This window comes from Lonchura striata, chromosome 1 (assembly GCF_050655825.1).
Source record: "Lonchura striata isolate lonStrDom1 chromosome 1, ASM5065582v1, whole genome shotgun sequence".
Lineage (NCBI taxonomy): Eukaryota > Metazoa > Chordata > Aves > Passeriformes > Estrildidae > Lonchura > Lonchura striata.
This window is the reverse complement of record NC_140703.1, coordinates 33,676,626-33,690,029: the sequence shown is the minus strand read 5'-3', so window position 1 is coordinate 33,690,029 and position 13,404 is coordinate 33,676,626. Positions and strand designations below refer to the sequence as shown.

The 13,404-nt window shown below is 35.6% G+C and overlaps 1 protein-coding gene across 2 annotated transcripts in view; it reads right to left on the bottom strand.

The window, feature by feature from the left end:
* ACER3 (alkaline ceramidase 3) overlaps positions 1-13,404 on the bottom strand; it is a 56,083-nt gene that overhangs the window by 18,613 nt on the left and 24,066 nt on the right. For both annotated transcript variants that reach the window (XM_021533925.4, XM_021533926.3), the window contains 4 exons: positions 11,001-11,053; positions 6,830-6,882; positions 4,648-4,729; positions 3,486-3,521 (listed from right to left, as the gene is read on the bottom strand). In XM_021533925.4, coding sequence (XP_021389600.1) covers positions 3,486-3,521; positions 4,648-4,729; positions 6,830-6,882; positions 11,001-11,053 — 224 coding nt within the window. The remainder of the gene's footprint in view (positions 1-3,485; positions 3,522-4,647; positions 4,730-6,829; positions 6,883-11,000; positions 11,054-13,404) is intronic.

Sequence of the window (13,404 nt, the reverse complement as noted above, 5' to 3'; positions counted from 1 at the left end):
TCACCTGAAGAAGTAAATCCAATACTTGGCATTTTACATCTGTCAAAAGTAAAAAAAAATTCCTGATCATGTTGTTATGCTGTAAACAGTGAACACATCCCGGCACTCCCTCCCCTGCTTTAGTGATCTATGAATAGTTTAGAACAAGAATAGTTCATATTTGTCCATCAGTGCCTCTCTTCCATTTTTCAGTCCTCATACTCATCCTCCAGGTATCCAGTTATCTCTTCATTTCCCCCCTGTACTCAGTGATAACTCTGAGCTTTGTACCATCACAAATATTAGCAGCACACTCTTCTTTTTCCTGCTACAGGTTGTTAAAAAATAAACCAACCAAACAAAACAGTCCCACTACTGATTCCAAGAAAATTCAGGCTTTCTCATAATCTCCTTTAGTAATTTTTCACTGGCCACTACCTTACCCTATTTGCAACTCTCCTACTGATCTGTTCCTCCAGCTGGCTTGGTTTCTTATGGGACACCACAAGAACATTCTAGAATGCCTATTTTTTTACATCACATTTCCTAATGTAGAAGAAACAGCTATTCAATCTAATTTTCCATTAACTTTTTAACTATTTGTTTGTTAAAATTTGCCTCAAACCGTCACAGCAGGTGACTACACAAATAAAGCAGGTTTTTAGAACTATTTTCCTATTCACATAACTTGGCCCGCTCGCTGAACGAGGGTTTTGATCACTCCAAGTGATCAGATATGGCATGCAGCAAGCAGACAAATCAGGATGGAACATGTTGCTTTGTATGTGACAGCTTTCTAGGCCCCATCATATTAGGAAGAAGGCTACTTGTGAGACTTGAGCTGAAAGTTTAACTTCCGGAGGAACTCTCTGTATGTCTGTGGATCAGTTCACTCTAGCAGCCATTCTTCTCCTGCCCCTTTCTCGTATACATGTGGCAAACAGGGATAAAGAACTAATCTGATTTAAAATTAATTCCGAGGAGAGTTTTTGTTGAGTTCCCCAATCAAATTCACGTCAGAAAATAAATTTGTGTGCCAGATGGAAAAGAGGGGAGAGGCACAGCTGTTTTGTGTGACAATGGTCTGCCTTAAAAACAACCAGGCAGCTGGGAACTAAGGTTGGTTAGCACCTTGAAAATTAGGACTAATAGTGCTCTAGCCTGAGATATTTGAACAGAAACAAGACAATATATTCCTGTAAAGGCCATTAATATATTTTATTTTATTGATGAGGTGGCAAAAAATACTAGACCACTTATCAAACAAGGAATTGTTTTCTTCCTTCTAATGATGTGCTACCTCCAGCTGCCCAAAACATGCATTCCTCCTACAGCTGAAGCACTAAAACACTTGAAGATCTCCCTTAATATGTGGGTGCAGAAAAAGAAGTTGGTCTCTATTGCTATTATGCCATGGATAACAAACTGAAATCACCTCTGTGCCCTGCTGGCAGCTGGCAATTTATGAGCCTAAATTGGAAAAACAAGTAGAAAGTAATTTGGTGAAAAATGAGCATTGGAGCCTGGTTGCTAAATATAATAGGTTTCTTTTTTCCATTCTTACTGGCCTCCTTCCAGAGGAAAAAAAAAAAACAAAAAAAACCAAAACACAATCCATACTGAAACAATGAGCAATAAAAAATCATCCTCTTTTTCCAAGGCTGACAACTTAAAATGATCATAGACGAACACCTAGAGGAACCAAATGCTGCTTTATATCCTGATGCTACTTTCTAACCCAGTTGAACACACTTTGATTTAAACTATGATTACATTAACATATTTAATTTTATTTCAAATCTAAGTGACTTGAAAAGCAGTTTGAAAATGCTTACAGAAATTATTTAACTTTTTTTTTAATGCACTCTAAAATAATGTAAAAGTATTAAGAAAAAAGCCTTGTTTAGCTGTGCAGTCAGGGAAATATTTCCTCAGCATTTACTATGTATTTGGCAAAGACTGTGAAAAAATAAGTACAGTACTTGAACATTTGCAATTCGGCCATAAATGTATGTTCTCCATAAAAATCAATTTGCAAAGAATTGTTGTAAGAAGTCCAACACTTTTATGGGATCTAAATATTTTCTACATTGATTCCCTATGTATAAATTATAACAGGGACTTCATATTCTGAACCTAAGAGAAACCATATGCAGAAAATTAAAGGTCTGGGACAACAGTTTAAACTTTTGCTATTTCCCTCTTTCCCAAAAAGTTGTATATCTATTGTTTTAGTTTTTGTGACAAGGGGCAACACCTATGTCAATGCATCAAACAATGTATTGTACTATAGTGAACCTGTGATGTATTTATTCCAATAAATGCAGCTTGGGCAAATAAGTGATTAAAAAGATAAAAGTTCATTATAAATAGTAAATTTTGCCACTGTTGTTAACAAAACTATTCTAAGACACTTCATTCAAAACCAGTTATGACCAGCACAGTAAAAGCACCAGAAATTGTCACTTTCATTCCAGCTAGTATCTTTCTGCTGGAAATGTAAATCAGGAAAAAAAAATAAAGGATTTAATTGATAAAATAAAATAAAAAAAAAAACACTGCCATTTTCTATTTTATCTACAGGTATGGTAACAATTTATGTTTCTAGGGGAGATTATCTGGAGCAGCTGAAAATTTATTCTCTTGATCAGCACTTCACTAATCCACCAACAGGAGCCAGTTATCATTTTTACAACTGCTGATGCAGCACACACATTTTGACAAGCAGTGGCACTAACAATTTCTAAAATTAAGGCTTTAAAGTTATGTCCTGCAAAGAGCTCTGTGCTTTTTGCTTGGCAATTTTTCAGCTGTTATCCCTAATCAAAAAAATCATAAATGAGGGAAAACTACCCATGGCATACAAAAATGAGCATAATTTCCAACCTCCTGTGAAGAGATAAGCGATGCAAGTCCTATCTCTCCAGGCAGGGGATGCATATTAATACTCCTGGGCTGCTGCAAAAGGAGCCTGTACCAAATATCCAAATATTCCACTAAGCCTCTATAAAGCAGTCTGCTACATAACCCTAGAAGGCATTCTGTGCTTAAACTCACCTTGAATTTCCACCAAGTAAAACTGAGTAGTTTAAAAACCCAATAAACAAATGTGTTAAAGCAGAGAGAAAAATGTGGTGCTAAGTCAATCAACACATCTTATGATGTAAGGTCATAATTTCAAAGCAGCTGCTGATGGAAAGCAGCAGAAAGACTCATTTAGCTGTTCTTCTCACACACCTTAGGGTCACCTTATTACACTTGCCACTGATGAAAACCATGGGAAATATTAGGTCACAAGCTAAAACACAACACACATTGAAGCATTCTGGTTTTTCAGGTCACTAAGTAAGGCGACACGACAGGCAGCAATACTGTTCAAAGAAAAAGCAAATGGCAAATTGCGCTTCCCTTCCATCCTTCTTCTAGCAGCAAAATACCCTAACAAATTCCACTAAAATAGCATAGTTGAAAACCAAAATTAGCTGCTCCAACAGAACAAGATTTACCTGATGGAATACAGGCTCTTTCAAATCTAGGTAAACCTGGAAAGATTCAAAAAGAGAAATAATTTGCAACAGAACCATCATAATATTATTAATCTAAATATTGCCAAGGTTAGGATCAAGCCATGAGCCTATCCATGCACCATTAAAATTGAATATCAAATATTTGAAGTTTCATCTGACAGAACCTGAGATTTTAACTGTGGGATTATTTTAAACTAAGAAGCACAAATATCAATATTAACAACTAACATAAGGCTTCTAATTTAGTAGAGTTGACTACACACAAAACTAATTAAGATGCTGAAGTTACCAGATGTTCTCAATACACATTGCAAGAGGAAAACATACTGAACTCTGATTTGCTTTTATTGTTTTTCACAATAATTTAATGTTTCAATTCATTTTACAAAAAGCTAATAGTTCTTCCTATTTGTAATACAGCTAATTTAATTTATGTTCTTGAAGAGGGAATGACACTAGACCTCAGGCATAATGTGCCACAAGTGTAAAAGATTTCAGGAGAAATAGAAGAGAAGAGGCAAGTATTTTGGCAGCTGAAGATGACTTATAATAATACTTTAATTTTTGAAGAAATGGTTATCAATAAAAATTACATAGGAAATTCCATCTGTGGTTGACAGGATAAAACTGAATTTATTAATAAAGAAAGAACACTCCATTGACAAAGGGAGTCAAGTTAGGTGTGACACAAAGAAAATTAGAAACATTTTAACAAACAACTAAGTTCTTCTCTTATTCTGCCTGTTTTAGAACACCAGTCTGCATCATGGACTGGATCTAACAGTTCACTTTTTTGCAGTCAAACAGAATTATTCTTATTTCTACAGATGAATTAAAGTGAGAGAAGGTGAGGAACACAGCTTATCCAAGGTCTCATATCAAGTCAATGGCAACTGTTTTTCTCACATTTCTGTTCTAGGAACTGGATTATTGCTTTTCTTCCTTATTTATTCTATACAGTGGTTTAGATAGAAGGGTTTTAGATTTCTCTGGCCAGCAACATAATTTTCCCAACAAAAGAATAATTTGTCTTTCTTGACTGGAAGTGACAGAGATTTAGTATTGCCTCTACAACATTTCTCCACTGTCAGAAAAACTGCCAACCTAAGGGTGAAAATGCCATATTAGAAAAGTTACTTACTATGCTGACTACGACGCTGTATGTTATTAACAAGAAAAGCAGTGCATAATTGACTGTATTCTTGTACTTGAAACATTCATACCTGGAAGAGAGGATAAAGGACAGAGATTCACTTTCATCACTTACCATATCATGGATGCAATTTCCAAGGTATAATATTAAAAATTTTGTGAGAATATTGATCCAAATTAGTCTTAGGCCCCTCAAGGAATTCTAACTCCTTAAATAAAGACACATTATTTTAAGGAAAAAAAATCATGTTCTTACCAATAAATGTTTTTTTTAAAAATCTAAGGCAAAAAAGCCCTAACACCAACAAGCTCAAGCATGTATCAAGAAGTAACCCACTCTAAGAAAAGAGTTTGTGAAGCAGAAGTGTTTTCAGAAGGTGCTTACAGGGTGATAATGGATGGCATAATAGAAATTAGTTTAAAATGCAACACAGCTGTCAAAAACATTACTGAGCAAGCAGCAGTGTAGGAAAAGGATTGCCTTACAAAACACTGAACTCAGATTTGTTAAAATGTAGATTGTTTATGGCTTCACTACAGGTGCAGTGCAGTACCTCTGCTAGACTGGGTACTGGTAAAAGTGGAAGGTAAAAGCACCTGACTGCTCTCAGTATGTAAAACCAACAAAATTAACTTCACAATCTCTACACTACACCTCAGTCTCAGCTGTGATGGAAATACATGCACATCTCAGACTGTATCTACATAAGACAAAAGTCTAAAAAATCCCCAAAAAAATGAATTTTGAGAAGCACATTATCGTCAGTGCTGGAGGAAGCTGTCTATATAGTTCCAAGTTAAATCTGTCTAGCTCCTTTGTTTATAAACTTGGAGAAATAGACGCTATCATGAATTGATAAAAGGAAATAAAATAAAAACACATCTGATAAAAAAAAAGTCTAAATGCAGCACAATGTGCTACACGGCAAAATGGCTTGCTGAAGTAATTACACAGTTTGAGAATCAGCAGAACTGAATGATGTATAAGGGAATGTCCTGTGCAAACCAAAACAATTATTAAAGGCCTCCTAAACTACACATTAGTTCATTTTTTAGAACATTTTAATTGCTACTAGACATACATGCACAGAATCTTACTGAAATTATAAATGTAGTAACAAACTTCAGTGCTTTTGAAGATAATAAAGTAACCACTGCACTAAAAAAAAATTCAGATAGATTTTTATAGCCACTTCTCATCCTTTTTTACAATCACATTCAAATCAGACAAATGCAAAGGCAATTTCAAGGAGATAGGGAGCTACAATGGAAATATTTATACTAAAAGAGGCATTATGATTCTGGTCCTGAGTTTGTACAAATCACACTAATGTATGAGTCACAAATGGAGGGCAATTTCCATAGATAGGGGTTTAGTCCTAAAGCATCCCATCTCCATTGCAAACTACCATAATCTTCACCAAGACATCACAATTTTAAACAGACGAATATTTGATATGTTCAAAAGCAAAAAGACTTTTTTTACTTTTAGTCTGCAACAAGTTGATCTATCATTTGGATTTGCCAAGTGACAGAACAAATTATATTAAATCCAGGCCTTCCAGCAACAGGCAAGAAAAAGCCAACTTAGGGTATCTTTACAGTTTACAAATGCTACATTGTTCCCAAAATTAAATGGGAGAACATATCCTGGCATCGCATTAAGCTGTCATGCGTGTTCCAAGACACTCTCCCTAAAATATGCATTCAACTCCTCATAAAATCTCGTCCCTTTAATTTTCCAGATGAGTGAAAAGCAGGTTTAGCCAGAAACCTGAAATTTTCATTTTGAGCCAGACTACATCATAGAAATCCAGCTCAAATAAACTATAATGTTGCTAATTTTGTAGGCATTACTGAAATTGATTTTATTATGTCTGCTGTTTTTATACAAGTAGCACTGATCTCTGATTGTATACTATGCTAAGTCTTTAATGAGTGGGATTTTTCCCTTACTAAAAAAAACCACTTGTAAAACATATATAAATTAGCAAAAACTAGGACTAAAGCCAGCCTAGTACTCTAATATCATAATGCTGTACAAAAACAGATCTCACTGAAAGCAGCAGAAGCTTTCTCTCTATATATGCTAAATTTGGCTTCAGAGACTCTACATTTCAAAAGTTAACATTTCATAAATATTCAAGGAAAAAAAATTAACAAATACTTACAGGCAGTAGACAAACACGCAACAACTGTATATCATTGGCAGTTCATCCAACAGCTGTAAAAAGCAAAGACATCAAAACATGAAAGCTACTTTTAACTCACAAGCTTGTCTAAGTTAATTAAGGAAAGGGTAAGTCTTAATAAACAGGAGTTTTTAAGTCATTTGGATATCCATCTTCTTGACTGTACTCTAACACGTAGCACTGTCAAATCCTGTTCAGCTACCAAAGCTGCTGCATTAAAAGCTTATAACTCTGAATCTTTTGAATATTACTCTTCATAAACACCCACACCTTCAAAGACTCTTGACATTTTTGCTGCTCACACCTCTTAAAATATTTGTAAGAATTAGTTCTGTAAAGCCAGGCTGAAGAAGACCATCCCATCTGTGGCCTTACAGTCAGTAGCACCTTCTTACTTGACAGAGAACTTGAAATGTTGTATTTTTCCATGGCATAAAATACAATTTTAGTCTATTAGGATGGGCAATATGCTTGCATGTTTACTTCCTAATTTTAGAAATTTCTTACATTGTTTTAATTTAGGGACAGGGTTTTTTGTTTGTTTGATGTGGGGATTTTGTGGGCTGTTTTGTTGGGTCTTTCCACAGAAATTATGGGGCCATATAATGTTTTATTATCTTAAATAATTTTTATACCTTGGGAGAAGACTGGTGTGTTACAGCTAAAACAGTTATTTCTCCAGGAACTTGCCACCTTAAAGAACTGAATTAAAATGGTAATCACAAAAGAGTTGATTTCTTAATAGCAGGTAAACTCAAAATTGCCATTTATCATTAGAAGGAAAAATAATTATAGCATCATTTTCTTGTAAAATTTCTCATCAAAGAATCTTCGTGAATTTCTGCTTATAAATATACAGTTAAACTTATTTCTTCTTAAGAAAGACTGAAAATCATAGAAATGAAAAAGGATACAAATGGATCAAATGAAGATCCACAGCCTCTGATTTCTAATATGTTAAGCAAACATTAATAGTTAGGGCTTTTAGACTTTTAGAGCTTGACTTCTAAGAAAAACAAGAACTAGATGCAAAAAACATTTTGACCTTTTCCCATCATCACTCAGAGTTCTTGATGGCTGTGCCTGTAAATAAATTGCTTTTCTACCACTGCTACAGGGTACTTAAAAAGCTCATAACAATGTTATTCTGAACAACAAGACTTGTTAAGAGTAGTAAGCAGCTTCCCAAACTCTTTTATAAAGCCAGCCTGATTCTGCATGGTTTGAGATAATTTTCTAACTGCACAGTCAAAAACTTCATTTTAGCTTTGAAATTTCCTATCATGGAAAAAAAAAAAAAAAAAGTGGATCTAATTCTTTACGGAAGGAGAGAGATGTATTATCCTGAATGTGAAGTATCAGTTGCTGTGATTTTGGTTATATAAACCTCAGGAACTGTTTCACAAGAGTGCTAAACAGCTCTGCTGCTCAGCTGCCACTGATAGGGCAGATGTTGTTTCTTCCCACACACCCACTGCTTCTCTCCACTGGGGAGATCAGACTGGTCTGACTTACAGGGAGCCAGGTCCAGGTGCTGAGCCAGCACACAACCCACCTTGCAGAGCAAGGTTTAAATCCCAGGACCTGTGCACTACACGGTCAGGGACCACAACAGCAGCACCAAGACAGTATCAGCAAAAACATTGGTAGCAGTTGAAGCAAGCAGGCACCTTGCCATCACAGTAGTTTATCTTTGCTGTGATGCCTTAGAGGGGACAAAATAGAAGCAATAGCTGAATTCAGCTTTATAGTAATATATTTTACAAATTTGCTCTTCCAAGTCTGATAGGAATTAGCTATAGGATTAATTCATGAGGCTGTTAAAGAGTGTGAGTCATTTAACACCTCATTAAAGAAGAAGGTTGGGGAAGAACAAGAAATACAATACAGGAAAATCTTTCAAATTTGGACAGGTGCTTACACTCAAGTTCATATGCTGGCAGCATCTCAGGGACATTACAGTAGCAACAAAGAGCCTCTCAAAAGATCCTAACTAGAATTTGCATGCAGAAGACAATGACTTCTGTATCCAAAGGAATTAATGTTTCTTGGAGTACTGTAAAAGGCATGCCTGGACAATGAAGAACTATGGAAAGAAGGGAACTCGGGTAACTGATTTCACTGGCTAAATAAGCATTTTGTGCATTCCTCAAGAATCCAATCAAGCCAATTCCCATAAAAATAACAGGAAAGGGGAGAACAACTCAGAAGTATTCTAAACAACTGCTTTCAATAACAGAAGTGTTCACATTTTTTTAATCAAGCAAATTGAATCGATCACTTAACAGTATTAAGACTTCAAAACAAATGTAAAAAAGTCTCCTTGAATAGCTATGCTGATTTTTAACCATAACAAGAGATAAAGTAAATGAGGAAAGTTTATTTACTGGTTGAGCTGTTTCCTCCATGGTGATCAGTAAGCAAACAATCAGAATAATTATGGACCGCTTGTGGATTTCACTTGGCTGCCAAAATAAATGTACTTTCTCTGCCTCACACGAAGCCTTTTACATCCTTGACAAGATGATGCAACACATTCCTGCTTCCTTCTCATCTTCTTCTGCCCCACTTTATTTACCACAGTTCATAGGCCTCGTAGTTGTTCTGATGCAACTTCAGAACTACTGGGCAAGTAGCAGCAAAGTGACTTGCATTAAAATAAAGCCTCTATACACACACACAAAACCTCCAACAACAACTGAAGAAATGACCCAAACCAAAACCAAAAAATACCAAAAAAAACCCCACATGAAACAAAACAAACAAAAATCCACAATCTCTCCCTTCATAAAAGGGGATCACTTTAATGATCATGATTTCAGGGTGCCATTTCTCACCTCTGCAACAGTGAGAAAGAGGATATGAAATACTGGCCATGATAGGAACAAGCAGCTGAGGGAAGTAATATGAAAGAGGTGGAAATTCAAGGCAGTTTCACCACCAAATACAGGAAAATGGCACCCTAATTTGGGAGAGAGTGGTGAAAGGTTCTACAAACCACCTTTTTTTCATGCCAAAAAAAGCACCAAATATTCTTGCATGGTGACAACAGTATGCTCTGTGGAAGCTGACAGACTCCACCACAAGCCAGAGATACAAACCAGAGCATTATGGAGGCAAACATCAAACAATCAGCAATATGTGGGTCCCACTGTGATAGGCAGAAATGCAGGAATCTATTCAGCTGCCACAGCATAGTTGCCTAATGCCACCTGAGATGCTCTGTCACTCCCAATACACCCATCCAAGACTGGCAGATGTGAAAGGAGTCTAAGAAACCTGCACCTCTGTGGGATGGAAGCTGGAGGCCTGAGAGAACACTCACAGGGTCTAATATAACACTAAACATCTCTGTTTAGACAAATGAATCTTTTTTGTGCAAAGATTGCCAGTGGAGTCTAGAGAATGATTCAGCCCAGCCAACTGCCTCTCTCCACTCCACTGATTAAACTGTATTTCCATTGACTGTGGTGGGAACACAGACTTCCAGCACAGACTTTTAAATGTAGGTTTCCTAATCTTGAACAACATCCCACTTCATCCTGACTTTAATTCAAAGATGCATTTCCTTATTCTTTGCAGACCTAAAAGAGGACAACATGACAAGACTTCCTGTGTCCTTTTAGAAAACAGGAAATACCAGGACAATCCCTATGTCCTGTGATTTGTTACAGAATGCTGTCTACTTGAAAACAGAGAGAAAATGACTCAATTACCACTACTGAGAAGATACTGATTTCAGAATTAATGTTACAGGTACATCTAGATAAACAGAAACATAAAGATGAGAAAAGTTACAATAAATAGTAATAACTCCGGTTTATACTGCTTGTTATCATGCCAAAGCTGTGAGATTTTTAAAATAACATCTTGTGTAAAAACATAACATGATTTCCTAAAGGATAAAGTGTCTTCTAGCACCATAAGCAACTGATGATAGCTCTTATTTTAGATACAAGTATATATTTCTGTATATAATCAGTGGAAAATACCTACTGAAACAAGACCTGCATTACTGCCTTGCTGAGAGCAGGAGTCATGTACAACGATACTCATTTTATACAAGTCTCATCTAGCCAAGAAATGGCAAAATGACTGTAACAGCAAGATACATACAGAAAATTATTCACAGGTACTTATCAGTACTCACCTGCATTTCATACTTCAGGGTCATGTGGAAGCACCAAGATCCCAATCCCACAGCTGAAAACAAATCAAAACTGTCATCAGCATAATGATATCTATGTAAAATTTTCAGGTACATTAACTTAGATGTATGAAATGCATGCTTAAAGTGAGAAAGAAATTAGAACATCAGCATTCTACTGCAGGGACAAACCCCCATTTTTCCACAGCCTTCTACTCTATAGTCACCAATGAAATCCCTGAATTTATGGGGCTTTGGGTGTGAGTTTCCTCTTTAACTCCTCTCAGTACTGTGTCCTATGAATTGGGCATAATCTCAAAGAGGAGAGGAGCAGAGGGAACTCAGAATAAATGGTGTATTATATATCAATGTATCTTTTTCCTTTCCTTTTTTTTAATTTTAAGTGAATAAAGATTTCTCTGTTCCAACCCTTCTATAAGTCAACACATCATGCAGTAACTAGTACTCCTGAAAGCCTCTCAATATTTCTGCTTACTCTCCAGTTTTAAAACATGTATTTTACCAAAAGCTTTTTGTTGTCTCCATAAAACATGGCACTAATAACACCAGTATCTGGGGTTTGACACCCATAGGGGCTGTTCATTAAAGATGATTCTTGGGGCTCCCTTCCAACTCAAGATGATTCTGTGATTCAAAAGCAGAAGTTAACTGCTACTAGAACTCAGAACTAGAAATTCAACATAAACAAACCAACTCCACATAGGATGGATTTGTTTTGTGAAATGAGATCACCATTTCTGGGTCTTCTCTATAGAAAGATGAGCTTCTAAGAAATTATTTCTATTAATTTGAAATATTTTCTTTACATATTTCGAATTTACTTCAGAAATTACTTTATGAGACATATGCTTTGGCTATACAGTTTTTTCGGTCAGGCATAAATAATGCTTCTTGGAAGTCAGATTTCTCTGTTTAGAGCAAAGCTGGTACAGTATTTAATGCATCATTCATTACTTTGAAATACTATCAGTAAAACACTCACATCAAGCACTAGCTCAGTTTTACACTGCAAAAACAAGTACAGTAATGTGATGTCTTCCTTCAAGGAATTATGTTTTACTCCAGACAGTAGTTTCAGAGAAAGCCAAGTAATCTGCACTCAAGCCTTGATCATGAGTAGTGATGCCATATTTTGTGGCTAGAGTATCACCTTGTCTACACACACCAGTCAAATTTCACTGATGCATAAACAAGAATTCTATCTCTGTGCATTCTGTAAAGGAGTGCCAAGACAGTCAAGAGACATGTCTGGAGATGCTTCCTTAGATGTTATTAACCAGAACTGTGATTATTACACTTACTCAAGGAAATTATATACCTAAGCATGTAGCTTTACTGAAATACAAAACTGTAATACAGCAATATTTCAAAATGTATTACCTAACACTTCAATGTCATTATTTCTCTGGGAAAATTAAGCAGAGTTCCTATCAGAAAATAAACAACCACATGCACTTCTGTAAACTTTGATTACATTAGTTTGCTTCTGAAAAATCTTTCCAAACAGCAAGCTACAATTTCTTTCACCTTCATTAAGATTCTAATGAGAAATTCTCATAGCCATTTTTCTATGTATACAGAATATATGACAATAACTGTTCATTCTGGAGGAAAAAACCCATTAAGATAATCATTAAAATAGTGCCATCCATTATCCTGACTGTCACAGAATACAAACTCTTACAATCTGTAACAAATGTTATTTTCAATATGGGCAAAATCATTGCATAAGAAATTTTAAGCAGATTTTAAATTAACAAAATATGTAGTTGGGGTTTTCTTGTTTGTTTTTGTTAATGTTGTTTGGGTTAATAAATCTCAACTATCAGCAACTGAGCTTCTTTCCTTCCTTCTGCATAGTAAGAAGCAATTATTTCTAGACTAATTCTTGTTCAGTCTTTGAAAAAAATCTAGAATGCTGCAGATATTAGTATTTCAAGTCATTAATCCCATGACTATAGTTAATTTCTACAGTTAAAATTGATAGAACCCCTCTTTCTTCTGTGCAATAATCACACCTGGAGTTTCTCTGATTATGAAATTTTACTATGCATTGTAGAACAATGTTTTATTTATAGTATCTATGTAAAATAGGTATCTGGAATAAGAGAAGCTTACAGGGAGAGATATTATGGTTCCAGGCTTGAGATAGTTTTAAGAAATATTTACTTCACAAAAACCATCTGCAATGAGACATTCTGCAAGGTTTGTACTTTTCAAAATATGAGTGATCAATATCACTGCAATGACACAAGTTTTCAAGAGAAGCAACTCTCCCATACAGCTACTGACACACTGAACAATAAATTTGCTTCTTACCTTGTAAGCAAGTTTTATATTTTAGGTCTTTCCTTTTGCAAAGGAGCTCAACTGACTAAAAGCTGCA